At 49.7% G+C, this 22838-nt stretch overlaps 1 protein-coding gene across 1 annotated transcript in view; it reads left to right on the top strand.

The window, feature by feature from the left end:
• The window catches only part of LOC123061176 (CRS2-associated factor 2, chloroplastic), a 32098-nt gene extending 12348 nt beyond the window's left edge, over window positions 1-19750 (top strand). The window contains exons 4-6 of the mRNA XM_044484124.1: window positions 16775-16902; window positions 17017-17170; window positions 19006-19750. Of these exons, the coding sequence (XP_044340059.1) occupies window positions 16775-16902; window positions 17017-17170; window positions 19006-19421 (698 nt within the window). The 3' untranslated portion in view covers window positions 19422-19750. The remainder of the gene's footprint in view (window positions 1-16774; window positions 16903-17016; window positions 17171-19005) is intronic.
• The last annotated feature ends 3088 nt before the right edge of the window (window positions 19751-22838 follow it).

Here is a 22838-nt window from a genome sequence, read left to right on the forward strand (position 1 = left end):
AGGGACTAGTCCTCCTACTTGGCCCTACCGATAAGAGTTGGCAACATATCTGCCACTATGTTGAGCAAAATAGGGGATATGTCTCCATGGTATGAAAGCCGTCTAACTCGGTTGTACCACGGAATGGGCAATCAGTGTCAATCTATTCGTGCCGACTTTCGTGAAAATTGTGCCTGAACTGCTCAATACATACTGCCTCTTCCTTCTTTGGTAACAGTGTTATTGTTCCAAAGTTAAGGTGGAAAAGCTGCAGGTGGCCATTGAAGAATTCATGGAACATCAGCATGAGGTCACCCTTTATGATATGCCAGCATTTCTTGTAGAATTCTGCTGGGAATCCATCCGGTCCAGGTGCCTTATTCTGCTTCATCCGTGTTACTGCCTCGAACACCTCTTTTTCTGTAAACGGCGCAGACAAAATCTCATTTTCATCTCTCCTTAGCTGAGGAATATCCCCAACTGCGAGCTCGTCGAGGGACACAAAACTGTCCTCAGGTGGCCCGAAAAGTTGTTTATAATAATTTGAAATATACAGCTTGAGGTTCTCATGCCCCACCACCGTACCTTCATCCTGTTCGATCTGTATGATTTTCTTTTTTCTATGTTTGCCATTCGCAATCACATGGAAGAACTGAGTATTGTCATCCCCTTGGACAACTTTCAGAACCTTAGCCCTCAGCGCCCATTTCATTTCTTCTTCTCTAAGAAGAACACGAAGTTTTGCTCAGCCTTAGTTTTAGCGGCCTGTTCAGTCGCGTGTAGCATGTTAGATTCCGCTTTCAAATCTAAAGCTTCCATCATACGGATAAGTCTATCTTTTTCTTGTTTATAAATCCCGCTTTCATTTCTGGCCCAACCCCTCAAAAATTGTCGCAAGTGCCTAAATTTTATTTTGCCACCTTTTGACACTCGAACGCCCACCAAAGTCCTTAGCCCATTCCCTTGCAACCATATTGAAGAATCCCTTTCTCAAACCAACTTAGTTCAAAAGAGAAGGTGTTCTTGTTGCCCATATGGGCCGCTTCTCCTGAATCGACCAGCAAAGGGGTATGATCAGAGATAGCCCTTTGTAACACCTGCATCGTTACAAGAGGAAACTTTTGTTCCCAATCAACACTAGTGAGAACCCTGTCCAACTTTTCATATGTGGGATTCAGCAACGAGTTCGCCCAAGTGAACTGTCTACCGGAGAGGTCGATCTCCCTTGGATTGAGACTCTCAATGATCGTATTAAACATAAATGACCATCTTCCATCGAAGTTGTCATTATTCTTTTCTTCTCTTCTCCTTATAATATTAAAATCTCCTCCCACTAGGATTGGTAACCTTTCGTCCCTACAGCTTCTCACAAGATCAGCGGGGAAATCTGATTTGAACTCAGGTCGAGCTGCTCCATAAACAGCCACCAAAGCCCACCTAAACCCATCGAGTTTTGACCTAACACGAAACTTAACGGCATAATCTCCGTGGACGACGTTCATCACCTCTAACGTTTCACACTTGACCCCAAGTAAAATCCCTCCGGATCATCCCCTTGGAGGGAGACGGTGCCAGTCAAAATCTATACCACCAGATAAGGTACCAAGGAATTGTGAAGTGAAGTTGTCTCTACCTGTTTCTAGTAGGGCAATAAAGTCTAGTTTGTGCTCTAGTGATGCTTCCGCAAGGAACCTTTTTTCAGCCAAGTCTGCTAGACCTCTGCTATTCCAAAAGAGTCCTTTCATTTGTCATCATGGAATTTTTTGTTGAATTTGATTCTCGCACTTCTACGAACTGCCGATACAGGATAAACCTTCCTCTTCCAGGATCGTTTTGGTTTATCGTGCACCTCCTCCACGTCCATATGACCGGGAGCAGTCAATGTCGTGCCTAGGCTTGCCCCTTCCCACCCACAAACTCCCTACCAACTTATTTCATATCAGTCTTCCAGCTTCCCAAAAAAGTTATCGAAGCTACCGATGCAATCCGTCGAGCCTTTTTCTGTACTGCTGAAGAAATGTGTACTGGTGCGAAGTGTCTTAAATTTTTGGAAAAATGTTTGTAAACCAAAAAAGTTCGGTGGTCTAGGCATCAAAGATTTGCATATCCAAAATAATTTCTTGCTCTTCAAATTTGCCTACAAATGCCTCACCTCCACCTCCCCTTTACCTTGAATTACTTGGTACCTATGAAACCACAACAACAGACTCACCCACTGATGGGGTCATGTACCTAGGGTAGGGTCACTGACCTGATCTAAGTACCCTGCCCAAAGACACTCTTAGAAGAGGTCACCTTCCAGTCGACCAACGAGGGACTCACTCGACTGACTTGAAGGACTCGACCACGAAGACTCGCTCGACCACCAGAAGGTCAAGAGGCACTCTGCATTGCAACGGCCTGTAATTAAGTAGACTTTATAATAGTAAAGACACTTTATGTGGGGCGTTACCAGTAACGCCCCAGACTTAACTCACCTTAAACCCTCTCCTACGTGGGCTGGCTGGGGTCCTGGCGCACTCTATATAAGTCACCCCCCTCCACAGGTAGAGGGGTTCGGCATCTTGTAACTCATATACATATAATCCACTCGACCGCCTCTGGGCTCCGAGACGTAGGGCTTTTACTTCCTCCGAGAAGGGCATGAACTCGTACATCCCCTGTGTTTACAACCTCTCCATAGCTAGGACCTTGCCTCTCCATACCTACCCCCCACTCTACCGTCAGGCTTAGAACCACGACAGTTGGCGCCCACCATGGGGCAGGTGTTTTAGCGATATTGTGGGAAAGTTGTGATTCTTCCGAGTACTTTCATCATGGTGGCTGCTGGAGTTTTGGTCGAGGGTCGAGAGATCCGTCTCGGCGCTCTCATCTTCATCGCCGACGACTCCGCCTGGCTCCAGGAGGCTCCACTCGACGTTGATGCGCTCCCCGTCCGCGGTGCGACGCATTTTCGCGCATGTGTCCGCGGCGTTCTGCTGCGGCAACCGTCGACCCCGTATCGGTCGACATCCCCATCGACCACCTTCCCGGTCTCCCGCCAGCGCAAGCGCTCGGGCCGGTCGAGGATTTAGCGGTGGGTGAGGCACGCGGTGGCTCGCCAAATGGCCACCACCCAAGTTGCAGCAATCGAGCCCGACGAATCTTTCTACGGCCTGTTCGATCTGTTGACTGGCTCCGTAGAGACCGCATCCGAGTGCGATAGCAGTGATCCGGCGGCGGAAATCCTGATGGTCGACGGGCCCCGCAGTCCCCCTGGCTTCGCCCGTGATGGTGGAGCAGGCGACGGAGGCGACCCCACACGAGATCACGAAGAGTACCAGCCCGAGCCACTCGACTCTCTGCAAAAAGAAGAACTTCGCCGCAGGAACGTGGATGTCTTGCGTACTCCCATCGCAGGAGAAACCCCCGAGGCTCGCGCCTTGAAGGAGGCACGTTTGGCCAATTTGGCCGAACGCACTCGACTGGAGAATCTTCAGCGAGCACTCGACGAGCGTGCGCGGCAACGAGTTCCCGACACCAGTCGACGTCAACTCTTCCCGCCGACTCAGGTATATCGAACCCCAATCCAGAATTTAGCAGCTGCGACCAGTATAGCAGAGTCCATCCAGCCCTCTCAGTCGGAAGCTGGCAGAGACTTGATGCAGATCAGGGATCTGTTCCGGGCAGCAGGAGACCAGAATTCGGCCGTGTCGCAATCGCGCAACAGAATTCACAGTCGATCCGTCGCTGCGAATACGGTTCAGTCGGCTCACAGTCCCAGATCGCCTCCGCGGCGTGAAGGGCGCGAGAATCGGCGAGACCAATATGGTGACCGACTCGACTGAGATGATAGGCGTCGAGTGCCCAATTCCCCTCCGAGGGGTGGGTCTTACGCTCCTCGGCAGCAAGATGACAGACGTCAGTTCAGTACGGGGCGAAGAGTTCTAGTCGACCCCAGAGAACCAGGCTTCGACGCGCGATCCATTATCGTGCAAGGTTTGGTCGACCGAAACAGAGCCCATCGAGGCGGACTCGACAGAGATGCGCCCACAAGCAGTCGAGTGCATGTTTCTGGTCCTGAATGTTTCAGCAGAGCTATCAGAGCCGCAGTTATCCCTCCCAATTTCAGGTTGGCAACAGGAGTCAGCAAGTTCACTGGTGAGTCTAAGCCTGAAACTTGGCTTAAGGACTACCGAGTGGCAGTTCAGATTGGTGGTGGGAACGACGAGGTGGCCATGAAGCATTTGCCCCTCATGCTGGAAGGTTCTGCCAGGGCATGGTTGACTCAATTACCTCCTAGCAGCATTTACACTTGGGAAGATCTGTCCCGAGTGTTCATCAGAACGTTTGAAGGAACTTGCAAGCGACCAGCTGGATTGACAGAGTTGCAAGTCTGCGTGCAGAAGACCAATGAGACTCTCAGAGAGTATATTCAGAGATGGATCACTTTGCACCATACTGTGGAGAATGTGTCTGATCATCAGGCAGTCTGCGCCTTTAAAGATGGCGTCAAGAACAGAGAATTGAGTTTGAAGTTTGGTCGAACCGGTGACATGACCTTGAGTCGGATGATGGAGATTGCTACCAAGTACGCCAACGGCGAAGAAGAAGACCGACTCCGAAGCGGCAAGCACAAGCCGAGTCAGTCGGAAAAAGGAAACACCAGTCGGAAACAGAAGCGGAAGGCTGAACCGGCAGCTCCTGGAGAGGCTCTGGCCGTGACTCAAGGAAAGTTTAAAGGGAAACCAAAAGGATCCTGGAACCCTAAGAAGGTGAAGGATAAAGAAGGGAACGACGTGATGGATATGCCGTGTCACATCCACACGAAGAAAGACGAAGAGGGGAATATCATCTACCCGAAGCATACCACTCCCCAATGTCGACTCCTGATCCAGCAGTTTCAGGGAAAACAGTCTAAGGACAAGGAGAAGGAGTCGGACAAGGCCGAAGACAAGGAGGACAGTGAGGAAGGATATCCGCATATCAACTCCACTCTGATGATCTTTGCAGATGTGGAAAGCAAGAGTCGATTGAAAGTCATTAACCGAGAAGTGAACATGGTTGCCCCAGCAAAAGCAAATTATCTGAAATGGTCCCAAATACCCATCACATTCGACCAATCTGATCACCCGACTCATATTGCCACCCCTGGGAGGCAAGATTTGGTGGTCGATTCAGTTGTCGAAGGCACTCGACTGACAAAAGTGCTGAAGGACGGTGGAAGCGGGCTGAATTTGTTGTATGCAGACACACTGAAAGGAATGAGCATTCCGATGTCCCGACTGAGCACCAGTTACATGAGCTTTCATGGAGTTATACCAGGGAAGAAAGCCGAGTCACTCGGCTAAATAGCTCTTGACGTGGTGTTTGGTGATTCGAAACATTTTCGCAAAGAAAAGTTGACGTTTGAGGTCGTGGATTTTCAGAGTGCATATCATGCCATTTTGGGGAGACCAGCTTACGCACGGTTCATGGCTCGACCGTGTTACGTGTACCTCAAATTGAAGATGCCCGGCCCCAAGGGAGTGATCACTGTCACCGGTGATCGAAAAAGGCAGAAGAGTGCTTCCAGAAAGGCTCAAAGATTGCTGATTCCCAGGTGACAGCGGTCGAGTTCGAAGAATACAAGCAAAACGCAGATCCGAGTGACTTGCTGCGATCCAAGAAACCCGCCACAGAGTCTGCATTTCAGTCGTCCGGTGAGACGAAGCCTGTTCACATTCACCCGACCGACCCCGATGCAGCTCTGACCCACATCTCCACAACACTCGACCCGAAATAGGAAGAAGCGCTCATCCAGTTCCTCTGTGAGAACTGGGACATTTTTGCATGGAAGCCCGCTGACATGCCAGGTGTTCCCAGGGGACTGGCTGAGCATCGCCTAAGAGTCGACTCATCTGCAAAACCAGTCAAAGAGCATCTTCGGCGGTCCGCCGTCCAGAAGAGGAAAGCCATTGGTGAGGAAGTGGCTCGACTGTTGGCGGCAGGATTTATCCGAGAGATATACCACTCCGAGTGGCTCGCTAATGTCGTCATGGTTCCTAAGAAGGACAAATCACTCCGAATGTGCATTGATTTCAAGCACATCAACCGGGCCTGCCCGAAAGATCATTTTCCTCTCCCTCGCATAGATCAAATTGTTGACTCGACCGCGGGATGCGAGAGACTGTCTTTTCTAGACGCCTACTCCGGGTACCACCAGATCCGTCTGTACGGACCCGACGAGGTAAAAACAGCTTTCATCACTTCATTCGGGTGCTTCTGCTATATCACCATGCCATTCGGCCTCAAGAATGCCGGAGCCACATTTATGCGAATGATTCAGAAGTGTCTACTCACTCAAATCAGTCGGAATGTGGAAGCATATATGGATGATATCGTTGTCAAGTCGCGAAAAGGTTCCGACCTGCTCGCTGATCTCGCCGAAACATTTGCCAACCTCAGAAGGTATGATATCAAGCTCAATCCATCAAAGTGCACATTTGGAGTTCCTGGTGGCAAGTTACTCGGTTTTCTCGTTTCCGAACGAGGAATCGATGCTAATCCAGAGAAGATCGGCACTATTCTCCGAATGAAACGCCCTGTGCGAGTGCACGATGTCCAGAAGCTTACTGGATGCTTGGCCGCATTAAGTCGATTCATCTCACGACTCGGTGAAAAGGCATTGCCTCTTTACCGACTGATGAAGAAGACAGACAAGTTCGAGTGGACTCCAGAAGCTGATGCAGCGTTTGCCGAGCTAAAAGCTCTGCTCTCCACCCAGCCGGTGCTTGCTGCTCCAATCAGCAAAGAGCCTCTGTTGCTCTATATCGCAGCCACAGGACAAGTCGTCAGTACTGTGCTTACGGTCGAGCGGGAAGAAGAAGGAAAAGCTCTCAAAGTTCAGCGCCCAGTGTATTATTTGTCTGAAGTCTTGACTCCATCCAAGCAGAGATATCCTCATTATCAGAAGCTTGTGTATGGAATATACATGACCACAAAGAAGGTTGCTCATTATTTCTCTGATCATTCCATCACAGTCGTCAGCGACGCTCCACTATCAGAGATTTTGCACAACAGAGATGCAACTGGTCGAGTGGCCAAATGGGCGATTGAACTTCTTCCCCTTGATATCAAGTTTGAGGCAAAGAAAACCATTAAGTCCCAGGCTATAGCAGATTTCCTCGCCGAGTGGATTGAACAGCAGCAGCCGACTGAAGTTCACTCGGAGCATTGGACCATGTTCTTTGATGGCTCTAAGATGTTGAATGGTTCCGGTGCTGGGGTTGTCCTGGTTTCCCCCAGAGGAGATAAGCTCAGATATGTGCTCCAGATTCACTTTGATTCCTCCAACAATGAGGCAGAATATGAGGCCCTCTTATATGGGTTGCGCATGGCCATTTCACTCGGCGTCCGTCGCCTGATGGTCTATGGCGACTCGGATTTAGTGGTCAATCAAGTGATGAAGGAGTGGGACGTGAGAAGCCCAGCCATGACTGGATACTGCAGTGCAGTGAGGAAGCTGGAAAAGAAGTTCGAGGGGTTGGAGCTCCATCATATACCCCGACTGAAAAATCAAGCAGCTGATGATCTAGCAAAGATAGGTTCCAAGAGAGAAGCCATTCCGAGTGGTGTGTTCTTGGAGCATGTACACACTCCGTCAGTCAAAGAAGATCCTTTCACCGAAGAAACTCCGCAGCCCAAGAGCGCCACAGATCCGACTGAAGTTGAAGTCCCAGCGGTGGTCGACTTGATCATGGAGGTTTTGGTGGTCATTCCCGACTGGACGATTCCGTATGTTGCATATATCTTGAGGAAAGAGTTTCCGGAGGATGAGGAAGAGGCTCGACAGATCGTCCGTCGATCTAAGGCCTTTACCGTAATCAAAGGACAATTATACAGAGAAAGCGCGACTGGAGTCGGTCAGAAGTGCATAACACCAGAAGAAGGTCGACTCATCCTCAATGATATTCACTCGGGGACCTGTGGTCATCATGCGTCCTCTCGGACCATCGTGGCCAAAGCATACCGAGCCGGATTTTACTGGCCCAAGGCGAATGAGATGGCAAAAGAGATAGTGGATAAGTGCGAGGGATGTCAGTTCTACTCAAATATGTCGCACAAGCCTGCGTCAGCTTTGAAGACCATCCCACTCGTCTGGCCTTTTGCAGTTTGGGGGCTGGACATGGTCGGTCCTTTGAGAACAGGACGAAGCGGTTTCACGCATGTACTGGTGGCAGTCGACAAGTTCACCAAGTGGATCGAGGCTAAACCAATCAAGAGCCTTGACACCGGTACTGTTGTTAGCTTCATCAGGGAACTAATATTCAGATATGGAGTCCCACACAGCATCATTACGGATAATGGGTCGAACTTTGACTCAGAGGAATTCAGAGCTTTCTGCGACTCCCAGGGCACACGGGTCGACTACGCTTCAGTCGCCCATCCGCAGTCGAATGGACAAGCAGAACGAGCTAATGGACTGATTCTTAAGGGATTGAAGCCTCGACTGATGCGTGATCTCAAACACGCGGCTGGAGCTTGGGTCGATGAACTTCCCTCTGTACTCTGGGGACTGCGGACCACACCTAATCGGTCGACCGGAAGAACTCCATTCTTCTTGGTCTACGGAGCTGAAGCAGTCTTGCCGAGTGATCTTCTCCACAATGCTCCTCGAGTTGAAGTCTACAACGAAGCAGAAGCTGAACAAGCGCGGCAGGACGCAGTCGACCTTTTAGAGGAAGAAAGGGAGATGGCTCTGATCCGGTCGACCATCTACCAACAAGATTTGCGTCGTTTCCACGCCAGAAATGTGAGAGGTCGAGCCTTCCAGGAAGGAGATTTGGTTCTCCGAGTGGATCAGCACAAACCACACAAGCTTGCTCCTTCTTGGGAAGGTCCCTTCATCGTCACGAAGGTCCTCCACAACGGGGCGTACCGTCTTTACAACGTCGAGCATAATATCGACGAGCCCCGAGCTTGGAACGCGGAATTACTCCGCCCATTTTACACTTAAGTTTTATCACTCGGATGAGTTGCAATAAAGTACTCTTGTAGTTCATGGACCTCAAAATAATAGTGTCATAGTTTCTCCATAATTTTTGTCACTTTTCATTTTGTCTAATAAAATTTCCCCTCAGTGGGTGACTTAGCCGCGAATAAAGTTTGTAAAAAATCCTACCGAGTGGTGAGCCAGACTCCCACTCGGAGGCTTAGCTGCGAATCCGTTTCGCCTAAGTTATAAAAATCCTACCGAGTGAAGAGCAAACCTCTCACTCGGGGGCTTAGCTGCAGTCCAAGTACTCGCCTAAGTAATCAAAAATCCTACCGAGTGAAGAGCAAACCTCTCACTCGGGGGCTTAGCTGCAGTCCAAGTACTCGCCTAAGTAATCAAAAATCCTACCGAGTGAAGAGCAAACCTCTCACTCGGAGGCTTAGCTGCAGTCCAAGTACTCGCCTAAGTAATCAAAAATCCTACCGAGTGAAGAGCAAACCTCTCACTCGGGGGCTTAGCTGCAGTCCAAGTACTCGCCTAAGTTATGAAAATTCTGCCGAGTGGTAAGCCAGACTTCCACTCGGAGGCTTAGCTGCAGTCCAAGTACTCGCCTAAGTTATAAAAATCCTGCCGAGTGGTAAGCCAGACTTCCACTCGGAGGCTTAGCTGCAGTCCAAGTACTCGCCTAAGTTATAAAAATCCTACCGAGTGAAGAGCAAACCTCTCACTCGGAGGCTTAGCTGCAGCCCAGTGCTAGCCTAAGTTATCAAAATCCTTCCGAGTGAAGAGCAAACCTCTCACTCGGGGGCTTAGCTGCAGCCCAGTGCTAGCCTAAGTTATCAAAATCCTACCGAGTGAAGAGCAAACCTCTCACTCGGGGGCTTAGCTGCGGTCCAAGTACTCGCCTAAGTTATAAAAATCCTACCGAGTGATAAGCCAGACTTCCACTCGGAGGCTTAGCCGCAGCCCAATGCTCGCCTAAGTGGACTAAGGAATAAGTCGATTGCAATAAAGGCGCCCTGCTTTGAACCTGCAAAAGACATTTCGAGCCAAAAGCAATCATATTCAAGCACCAAATTCAAGTTCGAATCAATATCTAAAGGAACCGAAAGTGCTCAGGCGCTAAGCCCGTTAAGGTTTATCGGTTACAATTCCACTCGGCATACCGAGGCAAATTTAAAGCGTCGAGCTTAGAAGAAGTTTTTTACCCCTCCTGCGGAGGGCTGGAAGGTGCAACAAACTCATCAAGATCAATTCCGTCTGCGATCCGAGTGGCAGCCGCAAGGAAAGTTTCCATAAAGGACCTGAAGTCGTGTTTCTTGGTGTTGGCCACCCGGAGGGCCGCCAGCTTCTCTTCTCGCGCATCTTTGCAGTGCACTCGGGCCAGACACAGAGCAACATCTGCACCGCACCGAGCCGAGGACTTCTTCCACTCCTGCACTCGACCAGGGATCGTGTTCAAGCGAGCCATCAGCGACTCAAGGTCATTCTGAAGTGTCTCCCCGGGCCAGAGCGTCGAGTCGATGCGAGATGTGGCGACCTTCAGCCTTGCAAGATAGTCCACGGCAGCTGCAACACGGGACTCCAGTCGGAAAACATTCATGGCAACTTCGTCGTTCATCGGAGAATTGACGGGGTCGAGGTTTGGTTCCAGCCGGCTAGTTTCTTCTTCAAAGTTTTGACAAAATTCTGCAAGGACGATCACCGAGTCAAGGTGATGGTCGAATGGAAAAACCACGATTGGAAATAATTGCCTAGCATAGAGGTTTACCTTCAAGCATAAGAAACAGCTTCTTGGCAAGACCACTCAGGAAGGCCTCCAGATCATTTGTCTTCCCAGTCAACTTACTGACTTGGTCGGTCAGGGCAGCTTTATCAGTTTTCAGTCGACTGACCTCCTTGTTGGCGATCCCAAGAGCAGCTTTCAGATTGGTATTGTCTTGTTCAAGCTTGGTGACTGAAGCTAACTTCTCGTCAGCAAGTTTGATCTTCTCAGTTAGTTCAAGGTCTTTTTTCTGTTGGGCCTCCCTTACCTTACCTGCAAGTTACAGCAAGATCAGATTTTGAAACAAACGAAGGGGAAGATCAGTCGTCAAGGTCTCACCAAACATACCTTCGGTCTCCTCCTTTGCCTTCGTCAGTTTCTCCTGAACCAGCTTCAAATTCAGCTCGAGCTGAACGTGCTTGTTTTCCAGCTCAGAGTAGCGAGCCACAAGATCACAGGAGTTCTGCGAAGAACCAATCGACTAAATGTCAAATATAATTCACTTCCGAGTGAAAAAGGAAAAATCACACGTTTCTAAGACTACAGCCGAATACAAGCATTCGACCGTAGTCTCGGGGACTACACCCAGTGGGTGCACTCAGCGTGCCCCCACTAATCCTATCGAAGATAGAGTCGACCAGTCGACCTCAAAAAAAAAAAGAGAGAGAGATGTATTCTTTAAGACTGTAATCGACTGCAAGCAGTCGACCACAGTCTCGGGGACTACACCCAGTAGGTGCACTCAGCGTGCCCCCACCGGTTTGCGAAATCCATTCGACATAGTCGAATGACGCAAAGACTGAAATTATAAAGCCTAAGGCCGACTGCCAGCAGTCGACCTTAGCCTTGGGGACTACACCCAGCGGGTGCATTCAGCGTGCCCCCGCTAACACGGAGTCTAAGTCGACACACCCACTGGGTGACTACTATAAATTCTGGAAAGAAAAGTTTTTGATAGCATATCCTAACAGAACAGGCGGTGGTCGACTGACCTGAACATTGCTTTGAAGGGCGGAACTGGCGTCGTAAGCTGCCTGGCTCGCATCCCGGATGGTCCTTAACTGCTCCATCATGATCCCTGCCTGGCGTATCGCCTCCTTCGCGGCGCCAGCTTGGTCCTCTGGGACGTGGTGCGTCGTGAAGAGGGAGGGCTGCTGAGCACTCGTCAGTGGATCTGCGAAGGACACAGTGTGTCGAGTGGTATTCTCTTCCTCCGCAATCAGAGTCTCAGGCGCCGTCACATCCTGGGGCACCCTGCTGGCAGACGCTTTCCTACTCTTTTTGCGCTTCAGCGGTTCCTCATCCTCATCATCATCAGGGAGAGTGATAACAACATTGGGTGGAGCTACAGAGAAGAATCAGGATTAGAGATCATGAGTCAGTCGACTAAAAACGGCGTTAAGAATATAGTACCTGGTTTTGAGGTTGCTGCGTCCTCCATCTCATGGTCATCAGCCCGGGCTGAGGTCTCAGAAGTAGCAGCACTGCAACTCCAAAGAATCAGTCGACTAACTTCAGCGTCAACCAGAGACAAGGTTCACACAAAATAAGAAGACTTAAGCAGCATGATTACCCTGATATGGTGGGGATGGACACCTTCATCTTCGGCAGGAGCTTGGTCGGCTTCGACGGAGCCGCCCGGGGCTGCTTCGGCGCCTTTTCAGTCGGCGTCGGAGAGGTGGTCCGAGGGCGCTTGGTCGACTGTGCAACGGTCGCAACCCCCTTGCCACGTTCAGTCGAAGGGTCGTGGACAAGCTTTAACCGCCTTTCTGAGCGCGGTGGTACGACCTCCTCCTCCTCTTCTTCCTCGTCTTCAGCGTCATCTTCATCACCGTCATCGTCGTCATCGTCATCATCATCCTCAACAACGTCCGAGTCCCATTCCTCCTCCTGGCTCTCGCCCCCACTCGCCTCACCCTCCTCAGTCGGAGCCTGTGCTCCATTGGGCATCGAGTACAGCTCGGTGAGGGCCTGATAGACATCAAGACAAGGATCAATCGACCAATTGGCAGAATAAACAGAAATGAATATGACAAGAACACAATGGAGAGCAGAGCAGGCATACCTTGTTTGGATCACTGTTGTGGTCGAGTGGAGGAATCCTTCTGGCTCCGCATGGGTTATCCTTGTTTCCGGCAACGGCGGCCATCCATCTTTCCAGAGTGACATCGTCGACTGCTTCTGGATGGACTCGAGTCTCGTCTTCAGTCCCACAGTACAACCACATGCAGTGGCTCCGGAACTGAAGGGGCTGGATACGACGCCTAAGGAAAACCTCCAGGAGATCCATGCCCGTCACTCCCTCCCGAACCAACTGTACCACGCGCTCCATCAACATCTTCACGTCAGCTTTCTCCTCCGGAATCAACTTCAGAGAAGAGGGCTTGTTCACTCGGTCCATGGTAAACTGAGGGAGTCCACTCGACTGCCCCGGCGTCGACTGATCCTGGCAGTAGAACCAGGTCGACTGCCAGCCTCTGACTGACTCGGGAAAGTCATGGCTGGGAAGGTGCTCTTATTCCTCACCTGGATCCCCAGGCCCCCACACATTTGGACGACTCGGGTTCTTTCGTCGCCTGGGCTCGCCTTCTTCACGGTCTGAGAGCGACACGTGAATATATGCTTGAACAAGCCCCAGTGCGGTCGACAGCCCAGAAAACCCTCACACATGGACACGAACGCGGCAAGATAGGCGATAGAATTTGGGGTAAAGTGGTGGAGCTGCGCTCCAAAGAAGTTCAAGAAACCACGGAAGAAAATGCTCGGCGGCAAAGAAAGTCCACGGTCGACATGGGTAGCCAGGAGCACGCACTCACCCTCTTCTGGCTGGGGCTGCCACTCCTTCCCCGGAAGCCTCGCAGCTCCATGAGGGATCAGGCCCTCGTTGGCCATGTCGAGGAGATCTTTCTCCGTGATGGTCGACTGGATCCAATCTCCTTGGACCCAGCCCTTCGGCAGGCGGGATCTAGACGAAGACCCGCCGCGGCTGGTGGATCTCCCCTTCGCCTTCTCCGTCGCTGACGCCTTCTTCGCGCGTTCCAGCGCCGCCGTCTTCTCCTTGGCCATGGTTGCCGGTGAGACGCGCGAGGAGAAGTTGTGCGGAGGCGAGAGCGAGCGCGCTGGACGGAGACGAAGGGAGCAGAGAAAGAGAATGCTGAGGCACTGTACAAAAAACCCTCGCCGGGCGTATTTATAAGGTCCCTCCCGAGTGGATGACAGGTGGGCCCGGTCGATCTAATCATATCCAGGAACAGTTATGCAGGCGGGATACGTGGCGAAGAAAGCGGCGCGGGGATCGAGGCGTCTATGTCCCGTCCCATCCGAACGCCGCGGTCCGCTCCGCTTCGCGCGCTTCCCCAAATTTCGCATCCCGCGGAATCCGCGAACGGCAGATCGGTCTGTCAGACGCGGGATTTCCTGCGATCCGTCGCTCGGAAATCGTCGAAGCCCGAAAGATCACTCGACGAAAGAAGAGAATGGATCGAGTCGACTGAAGACAAGTTGCTCACTACCAACGAAGAGATTCTTTGGTCCAGGACAACGCACGACCAGTGTGCAAAAGTTAATCGGAAACAACATCAACTCCTTCCTCACTCGAAGGCTCAATCCATTCGGGGGCTAATGATGGGGTCATGTACCTAGGGTAGGGTCACTGACCTGATCTAAGTACCCTGCCCAAAGACACCCTTAGAAGAGGTCACCTTCCAGTCGACCAACGAGGGACTCACTCGACTGACTTGAAGGACTCGACCACGAAGACTCACTCGACCACCAGAAGGTTAAGAGGCACTCTGCACTGCAACGGCCTGTAATTAAGTAGACTTTATAATAGTAAAGACACTTTATGTGGGGCGTTACCAGTAACGCCCCAGACTTAACTCACCTTAAACCCTCTCCTACGTGGGCTGGCTGGGGTCCTGGCGCACTCTATATAAGTCACCCCCCTCCACAGGTAGAGGGGTTCGGCATCTTGTAACTCATATACATATAATCCACTCGACCGCCTCTGGGCTCCGAGACATAGGGCTTTTACTTCCTCCGAGAAGGGCCTGAACTCGTACATCCCCTGTGTTTACAACCTCTCCATAGCTAGGACCTTGCCTCTCCATACCTACCCCCCACTCTACTGTCAGGCTTAGAACCACGACACCCACTACAACCAACCTTCCTTCCTCTCAAGCATTATCAAGATCCATCTAAATACACTACTTCAGATTTCCTTGTCCTAACAAATAATTGCATGTCAACCTTCTTCTGGCAAGACCGTTGGCTCACCCAGCAACCTCTAGATTCAACCTTCCCAAGCCTCTATTCCCACTCCACCAATGCCCATATACTTGTATCCAAATCATGCATGAAGAATTACTATCGAACCTCCTGAACCGGCTGACCAACGCTGCCACGGCAGAGTTTCTTGATTTGCCTCGTGATTGCTCGTGCATGCTTTAGGGTTCTCCTCCAAGGCTGCCTACGCCCTATTGAAGGGAAGATCAAGAGTGTGACCACGCCAATTTAATTTGGCGCAGCAGGAGCCCGAATAAGCTCAAAATCTTCAGTTGGCTACTCTTCAGAGGGTGCTTGAACACGCGTGCTAATCTCTTCCGCAAGTATATCTCCTCCAACGCTGGCTGCCCTATATGCTCACTCATCGGAGGACATGGATCACCTTTTCCTCTGCTGCCCAAAAGTTAACCGGGTCTGACTCCTCCTGCTCGGTTCCAACACTTGTGTGGCTGCCGTCATTCCCGATCACCTGGGTAGCTGCATTTGGGCACTCTCCAAAGGGCAGCCCCAGTGCATGTAGCTCCCGCTTGCGCAGGGTCTGGGGAAGGGTCCGACCACTTTGGAAATCTGGGACTACTCAAGGAATGCCGCCATATTCAGGAATGAAAACACACTGCCTTTGTAACCGTTAGGAGCATTTGTAATGATTTTGATCTCGGGACTATTCAGATTAAATATCTGATAGATAGGGCAGCCTGTCTTGGGGCGAGTAGCTCTCCTCATGAGTTGCCGTGAGCCTATAATTCTTAGCCTTTGGGTACAAAACTTTGCATTTGTTTGCGAGGTTTTATGCTAAAGTATCAGACTATAGACATGTCGCTGTTCCCATGACACCTCTGTACTGTATGTCGATGGGAATTTGGTCTATATCTACAGAAGTTACTAGCTGTAAATTATGGCCTGTTGGTTCGCAGCTAAGGCGCTGTTCGGTTTCTAGCCACGCTCCACATTTTTCTGCCAAATTTGCCTAACCTTAGGTGCAAAAATTCTTGGCCACACTTTAGCTTGCCTAAGAAAATCTTGCCATACTTTTTGTGTGTCTGACATATGGGTCTTATTTTTCACAAAAAGAACGTTTTCAAAGCCGTGGCTAGAACCAAACACCCACCTAACTTGGTCAAATTTGCCCCTACACTGTATGTGTTATGCGTTTCTTATTGCATGCAGAAAAGTATATTTTCCGTCCCTCAACTTTACCGATAGTAGAAATGGTCCCTCAACTCCAAAACCAAATGCTAATTGGAACACCGCTTCATATCCGGGGTGAAAACTCTTGTCCTGGCCTTTATTGGACGGGTTGAGCAACGACCAATTTGCGTTGTTACCTTGTTGAAATTTGTTGTCCACTGCTGTTGTGCTGGTCTTCATTGGCTCATCTCAGCAATTATGGTGAAAATCATTCCAGTCAGACGTGACAACGATGACGTGTATCCCTTCTTGAAGGCATTGTTGCAGAAGAAGTCTGACTTAGTCGTAGGTGTTAATTTCACACCTTGTAATGGTTCGGTCATGGCTGTGTGCATCCCGATGATGTAGACGCCAGGGTTTTTAACCTCCTTTTTGAAAGAAAAAAAACCTCGAAAACCAGAAAAACATATTCCATCAATTATTGAAACCAGATATTTTTCGTCCCTAGGGTTACTTTGGGTAGTTTCCTCGTTTTCGAGTTGAAGGACCATTTCTAAACTATGGGTAGAGTTGAGGGACAAAAAATATATTCATCTCTATTCCATATTGATCGGGGCATGTAGATATAAAAAAAAATGCATATTCATTTCTTAATTTTGCAGCAAAAAATGGAATATATATCAATCTTGTAAAGGATGTTCAAGATGCTTTTGAGGGAAATGATCTGGTGAAGATTGACTGCAAAGGTTTGGAACCAAGCGACTACAAAAAGATTGGGGCAAAACTGAGGGTATTCATTCCCACACAACTGTTATGTTTCCATGTCATCACCGCTGATGGAAGTATATTAACTTTATAGTTTATTGTACTCTCGACCGAAAATTCTGTGTTTCTATGTATGCAGGATCTTGTTCCTTGCGTCCTTTTGTCATTTGACAAGGAGCAGATATTAATCTACAGAGGCAAAGGATGGAAATCCAGATATTTGAAGCCTCTCACCCCCGTTCCAAAAGTTGAAAAGAACAATCTGGCAGTGTCATCTGTTGTGGATAGCTCAGGTGTGTACCTGTAATTCGCACTCACAATTATTTATCATACAGAAGGGAGCAATAAATTTTTGAACAGCTATGCTTACATCAATACAAGGCCATTTGGAAACAGTGCAATCACGGTCTTGTTGCTTTGACATGCTCATTTCTTATAGAATGTTGTAGCCTATTTTTATTTACTATTTTCATTTTGCGCCCCATTGCAAGTGATCCATTGGATGCCTATGTTTCGTACATTTTGTTTGTTCACTCTCAGGTATCCATGTGCTTTTTTTTGAAAAGGAGGATAACCCCCGGCCTTTGCATCAGGATGATGCATGCAGCCATATATTATTAATAGAGCAAAATCCAGCAGCCGAACACCATCGACCCGGGAAAAAAGCGAAAAATAAACTGAGGCCATATACCTCGCGACAGTAACTCCCCCAGATAACCACTAACCCTATGATACAAGACACAACATACACGAAGAATACACAACTCCTAGGCTACGCCTTCAAGAAGGAATCGCCGCACGTGCGCCGATGATGGCGAGTCCACCACAAGGTTGAACTTCGGATTCTCATCCCCAAAGGAAAGCTTCAATCCACCACCTTCAGCAAGGACACGACGCAGGCGCGCGACGACATAGCCTGATCAAAGATCTTGTGTTTCCACCAGAGTGCATAAGCTCCCATACCGCTTGCCTCCCGCTACTGTCGCACCACCTTCGATCCAACAACAACAGACTAAACTTGACAACTCCCCCAGAGCCACCGTGCATCACCTTCCGATAGCAAGCATGACTTGACGTCTCCGTATAAGACGTCGTGCGTAGCATCCGCCGGTAGCACATCCACCGGTGGCTTCACCTGCCGACGACAGGCATCGCCCGACAACTCTGAGGGAGGCTCATGTGTCACCTGTCGAGCCGCATCGAACCCGGTTTGTTGATGGAAGGGACGTCCCATACAGCCACCAGCCTCAGAAGGACGTCACCATCTCGAGATCCGGACTCCGAGTTGCCCACACGACCCCGGAGTCCGCCGCCGTTGATGAAGAGGGGCCGCCGCCGTTGATGAAGAGGGGCCGCCGCCCCGATTGCGGGCGCTATAGGGAGCACCCATCGCCGCGCCAGCCGCTGTCTTCGCCCATACAACGGCAACCGCCGCCACGATCCCGCATCAAGCGCCGTCGACGCCGGAGGAAGCTCCGGCCGCCACGCGCATCCTGCGACGAGCCCGGACACGTGATTCCAAGATCCGCCGCCACCGGTGCCGCCACAAGGACCCACCTCCTGTCCCGCCTTCCCCGGCGGAAGGGACGCCGCCACCACCGTGGCCGGATCCGGGCCGGCCGTCGCCATTGCCAAGACCGGATCCGGGCTGGACGCCGCCACCGCCACCAGCCACGCCCAACCGATCTCCATGCCACGCGCATCTGAACTCCACCCGTGCCGCCAAGCACCACCGCCGCTGCGCCGCCGTGGATCGAGGGAGAGGCCGCCCCCCACGGATCTAGCCCCCTCGCCACAGATCCGGGAGAAGGAGGAACAACCCTCCGCCACCGCCGGCCAACGCACGGGCTTAGCCCGGCGCCAACCCCAGGCGGCGACAGAGGGGGAGGAGGGAGGTCGAGGAGGTCGCTGGCGGCTGGGCAGTCGCCTCTCGTGTTGCCCGCGTAGGGGGCGACACGAGAGGGTCGTGGGTCGTGGGCTGACATCCTGTAGCAGGTATCGATGTGCTGTATAAATGAAATCATGTCTAATGGCACTTGAATAAGACGGGTTTCTCAAGCCTTTTTTTTTTCAAAGACCTTTGCACTCTCTGTCTGGACATAACATGAAAACTTACATTTTTATGCAGGTGAATCCGCTGGTGCCAGCAACAATGTGACAATAAGAGAAGTATTGAGACCCAGAATGTTTAAACTGTGGAAGCGTGCAATAGAGTCATCCATAGCATTGTCGCTAGATGACGATGAAGCCAATGCACTTGCACCTGACACGCTTCTTATGAGGGTTGAGGAGTTCAGTATCACATCGCAGGCTGTGGAGCATTCATTCCCAGCTTTGCTCGTGGGCAATGGTAAGGAGGGCCCTGAAGCTCTAAATGAGCCTGGTGATGGAATCATTAGACCCCAAGAAAATCAGTTTGAGAAATCACTTTATGCCGGCAATGATGATCACTTTGAATACGACATGCTCGAGCGTCTGGAGCCATCAGCGCCACTGGGGTCATTACTGATCGACTCCGTCATAGAGCAGTTGAACAGCGAGTAACAGCGATAGATGCCGTCATTACTGGGAGTTCAGGCTAAATGGCTAATGAAGCTGTTGAAGCATTGGGTAATGATCAAAATACACCTGGACCGGCATGCTCGCATTGTATATCCATTTTCCCCGTTCCTCCAAACTCTAGGCTGGATGATTGCAAATGTGATGATTGTAGTCAGCAAAGATACCCTTTTTATGTAAAGGAGACTAGGAGAGCGAAACCATATCCATGATCAATATACCCTGTGAACAAATGCAAGACGTTTTAGGTCACCGAAGTAGTTTGGTGCTGCTTTTTCTGAAAATTTCTTATAATTCTGGATTTGCCACGAAAAGTTAGTCCGGTTTCAGAGACATCCAAATTTTCCTCATTCAGAAATTTGTACTTATTCCACATTTACCACATTTGTGGTTGACTGGGTGTTTATAGTTTTCTAGGCTTTCAACATCGACGCTTAAAAAAAAAGATTTTTATCACTAGTTGTGTCCCACTACTCAGCTTTGCCACTAATAATTTGAACTGCTCAAAAATGCCATGCTATGTTAGGTGCATGCTAAAAAATGTCACTAGACACCATTATTGCCTGCTCAATACCCGTTTACCATGTTATAATAACCAAAAAATACCCTTGGAACAACACGTCAACTCTCCCTCTATCTTGGTACGATAGTGTGGGTCTCACTCGATCCCCAACAACGTTCTTATTTTCATCTAAAAATATTTGATTGCTACTCCTAACAAGTGGGACCCACACTTGTCATTGTGAGTTAAAGAGAGTTGACATGTGAGTCTAGTGGTATTTTGGTCATATAACATGGACAATGGGTTTGACCTGATAGCATTTTTGAGCAACCATTTAGTGGAACGATGGTATTTTTTAGGTATCTAATGTCATTTTTTTTGAGCATCTCACGGAAAGATGATGTTTTTCAGCAGTTGTAACTATTGAATTCATGCACCAGCCAACTCATTTAAAAGTTGGTCTTGAACTTAAAGACCTTTTGGCTCGCATACTATATTGAATTCATGCTTCAGCCAACTCGTCCAAAAGTCCGAACTGATGGAGGGAGATGGACAATATATTTCAATGGTAACTTTTGAGTAGTGGGACACAACAAATGGCATAAATAATAAAAACACGAGACTACCTTTGACCCAACCCCACGTGACACTGTTGAAATTTATGTGGGAAATTTGTTATGTCTATGGAAGAAAAGGAAAACATATGTGTGGTATGTAAATAACCATGCACATGGATGATGGCAAGAATAGCAGGGGACGATGGGTTTTCCAATTGCGGGTGGTGGCGGAAAGTGTTGGGAAACGTTGCATGGAAAATAAAATTTTTTCTACGCACATGCAATGATCTATCCATGGAGATGCATATCAATGAGAGGGAGAGTGTGTCTACGTACTCTCGTGACCGTAAGCGAAAACATTCATAACGCGGTCGATGTAATCGAACTTCCTTCGATCCACCGATCGAGTACCGAACATATGACACCTCCCAGTTCTGAACACGTCCAGCTCGGTGACGTCCCCAGTCTTTTGGATCCAGCAAGACGTCGAGGTAGTAGATGAGTTCCATCAGCACGACGACGTGGTGACGGTGATGGTGAAGTGATCCTCGTAGGGCTTCGTCTAAGCACTATGAAAATATAACCGAGAGTGTAAACGGTGGTGGTGGTGGTGGGGGGGGGGCACACACGACTAGGCAATTGTCTAAGGTGTGCTAGGGGCGCCCCCACATATATGTAGGTGGGTGGGAGAGGTGAGGCAGTCAGGGTGCGCCCCAAGTAGGATCGAAATCCTACTTGAGGTTTCCCCAAGTGGCGCCCTGTAACACCCACGATGCGGTTATATCTCCCACGTGTCGAGGCACGACTTAGAGTAATCGCATGGTGGTTTAGTCGCAAATGGGGTAATCTTCACACAATCCCATGTACTGAATAAGAAAGGGATAAAGAGTTGGCTTACAATCGCCACTTCACACAAATAACAAGTTAAACATACATCATTCAGAGTACAATCAAGGTCCGACTATGGAACCAAGATAAAAGAAGACAACCCCAAATACTAGATCCCCGATCGTCCCAACTGGGCTCCACTACTGATCAACCGGATAAGACACAAAACAACGATCAAGATCTTCATCGAGCTCCCACTTGAGCTCAGTTGCGTCATCTGCACTGGTATCATCGGCACCTGCAACTGTTTGGAAGTATCTGTGAGTCACGAGGACTCAGCAATCTCACACCCGCGAGATCAAGACTATTTAAGCTTATGGGTAGGATAAGGTAGTGAGGTGGAGCTGCAACAAGCACTAATCATATATGGTGGCTAACATACGCAAATAAGAGCGAGAAGAGAAGCAACGCAACGGTCGTGAAGCTAGAAGTGATCAAGAAGTGATCCCGAAACTACTTACGTACAAGCATAACACAAGACCGTGTTCTCTTTCCGGACTCCGCCGAAAAGAGACCATCACGGCTACACATGCGGTTGATGCATTTTAATTAAGTTAAGTGTCAAGTTCTCTACAACCGGATATTAACAAATTCCCATCTGCCACATAACCGCGGGCACGGCTCTCGAAAGTTTATACCCTCCAGGGGTGTCCCAACTTAGCCCATCACAAGCTCTCACGGTCAACGAAGGATATTCCTTCTCCCGGAAAGACCCGACCAGTCTCGAAATCCCGGTTACAAGACATTTCGACAATGGTAAAACAAGATCAGCAAAGCCGCCCGAATGTGCCGACAAATCCCGATAGGAACTGCACATATCTCATTCTCAGGGCACACCGGATGAGACATCCTACGAGTAAAACCAGCCCTCAAGTTTCCCTGAGGTGGCCCCGCAGTCTACTCGGTTTGGACCAACACTTAGAGAAGCACTGGCCCCGGGGGGGGGGGGGGAGGGGTTAAAATAAAGATGACCCTCGGGAGCGCGACTCCCCAGGAAAAAGTAATAGGTGGTGGTGGCAAATGTTAAAACCAAGTTTGGGCCTTGCTGGAGGAGTTTTATTCAAAGCGAAATGTCAAGGGGTTTCCATAACATCCAACCGCGTAAGGAACGCAAAATCAAGGAACATAACACCGGTACGACGGAAACTATGGCGGCAAGAGTGGAACAAAACACCAGGCATAAGGCCTTCCACCCTTTATCAAGTATATAGATGCATTAATTAAATAAGAGATATTGTGATATCCCAACATATCCATGTTCCAACATGGAACAAACTTCAACTTCACCTGCAACTAGCAATGCTATAAGAGGGGCTGAGCAAAAGTGGTAACATAGCCAAACAACGGTTTGCTAGGAAGGTGGGTTAGAGGCTTGGCATGGCAAAATGGGAGGCATGATATAACAAGTGGGAGGTAGCGCGGCATAGTGATAAAGCAAACAACTAGCAAGCAAAG

Source organism: Triticum aestivum, chromosome 3A, assembly GCF_018294505.1.
Source record: "Triticum aestivum cultivar Chinese Spring chromosome 3A, IWGSC CS RefSeq v2.1, whole genome shotgun sequence".
Taxonomy (NCBI): domain Eukaryota; kingdom Viridiplantae; phylum Streptophyta; class Magnoliopsida; order Poales; family Poaceae; genus Triticum; species Triticum aestivum.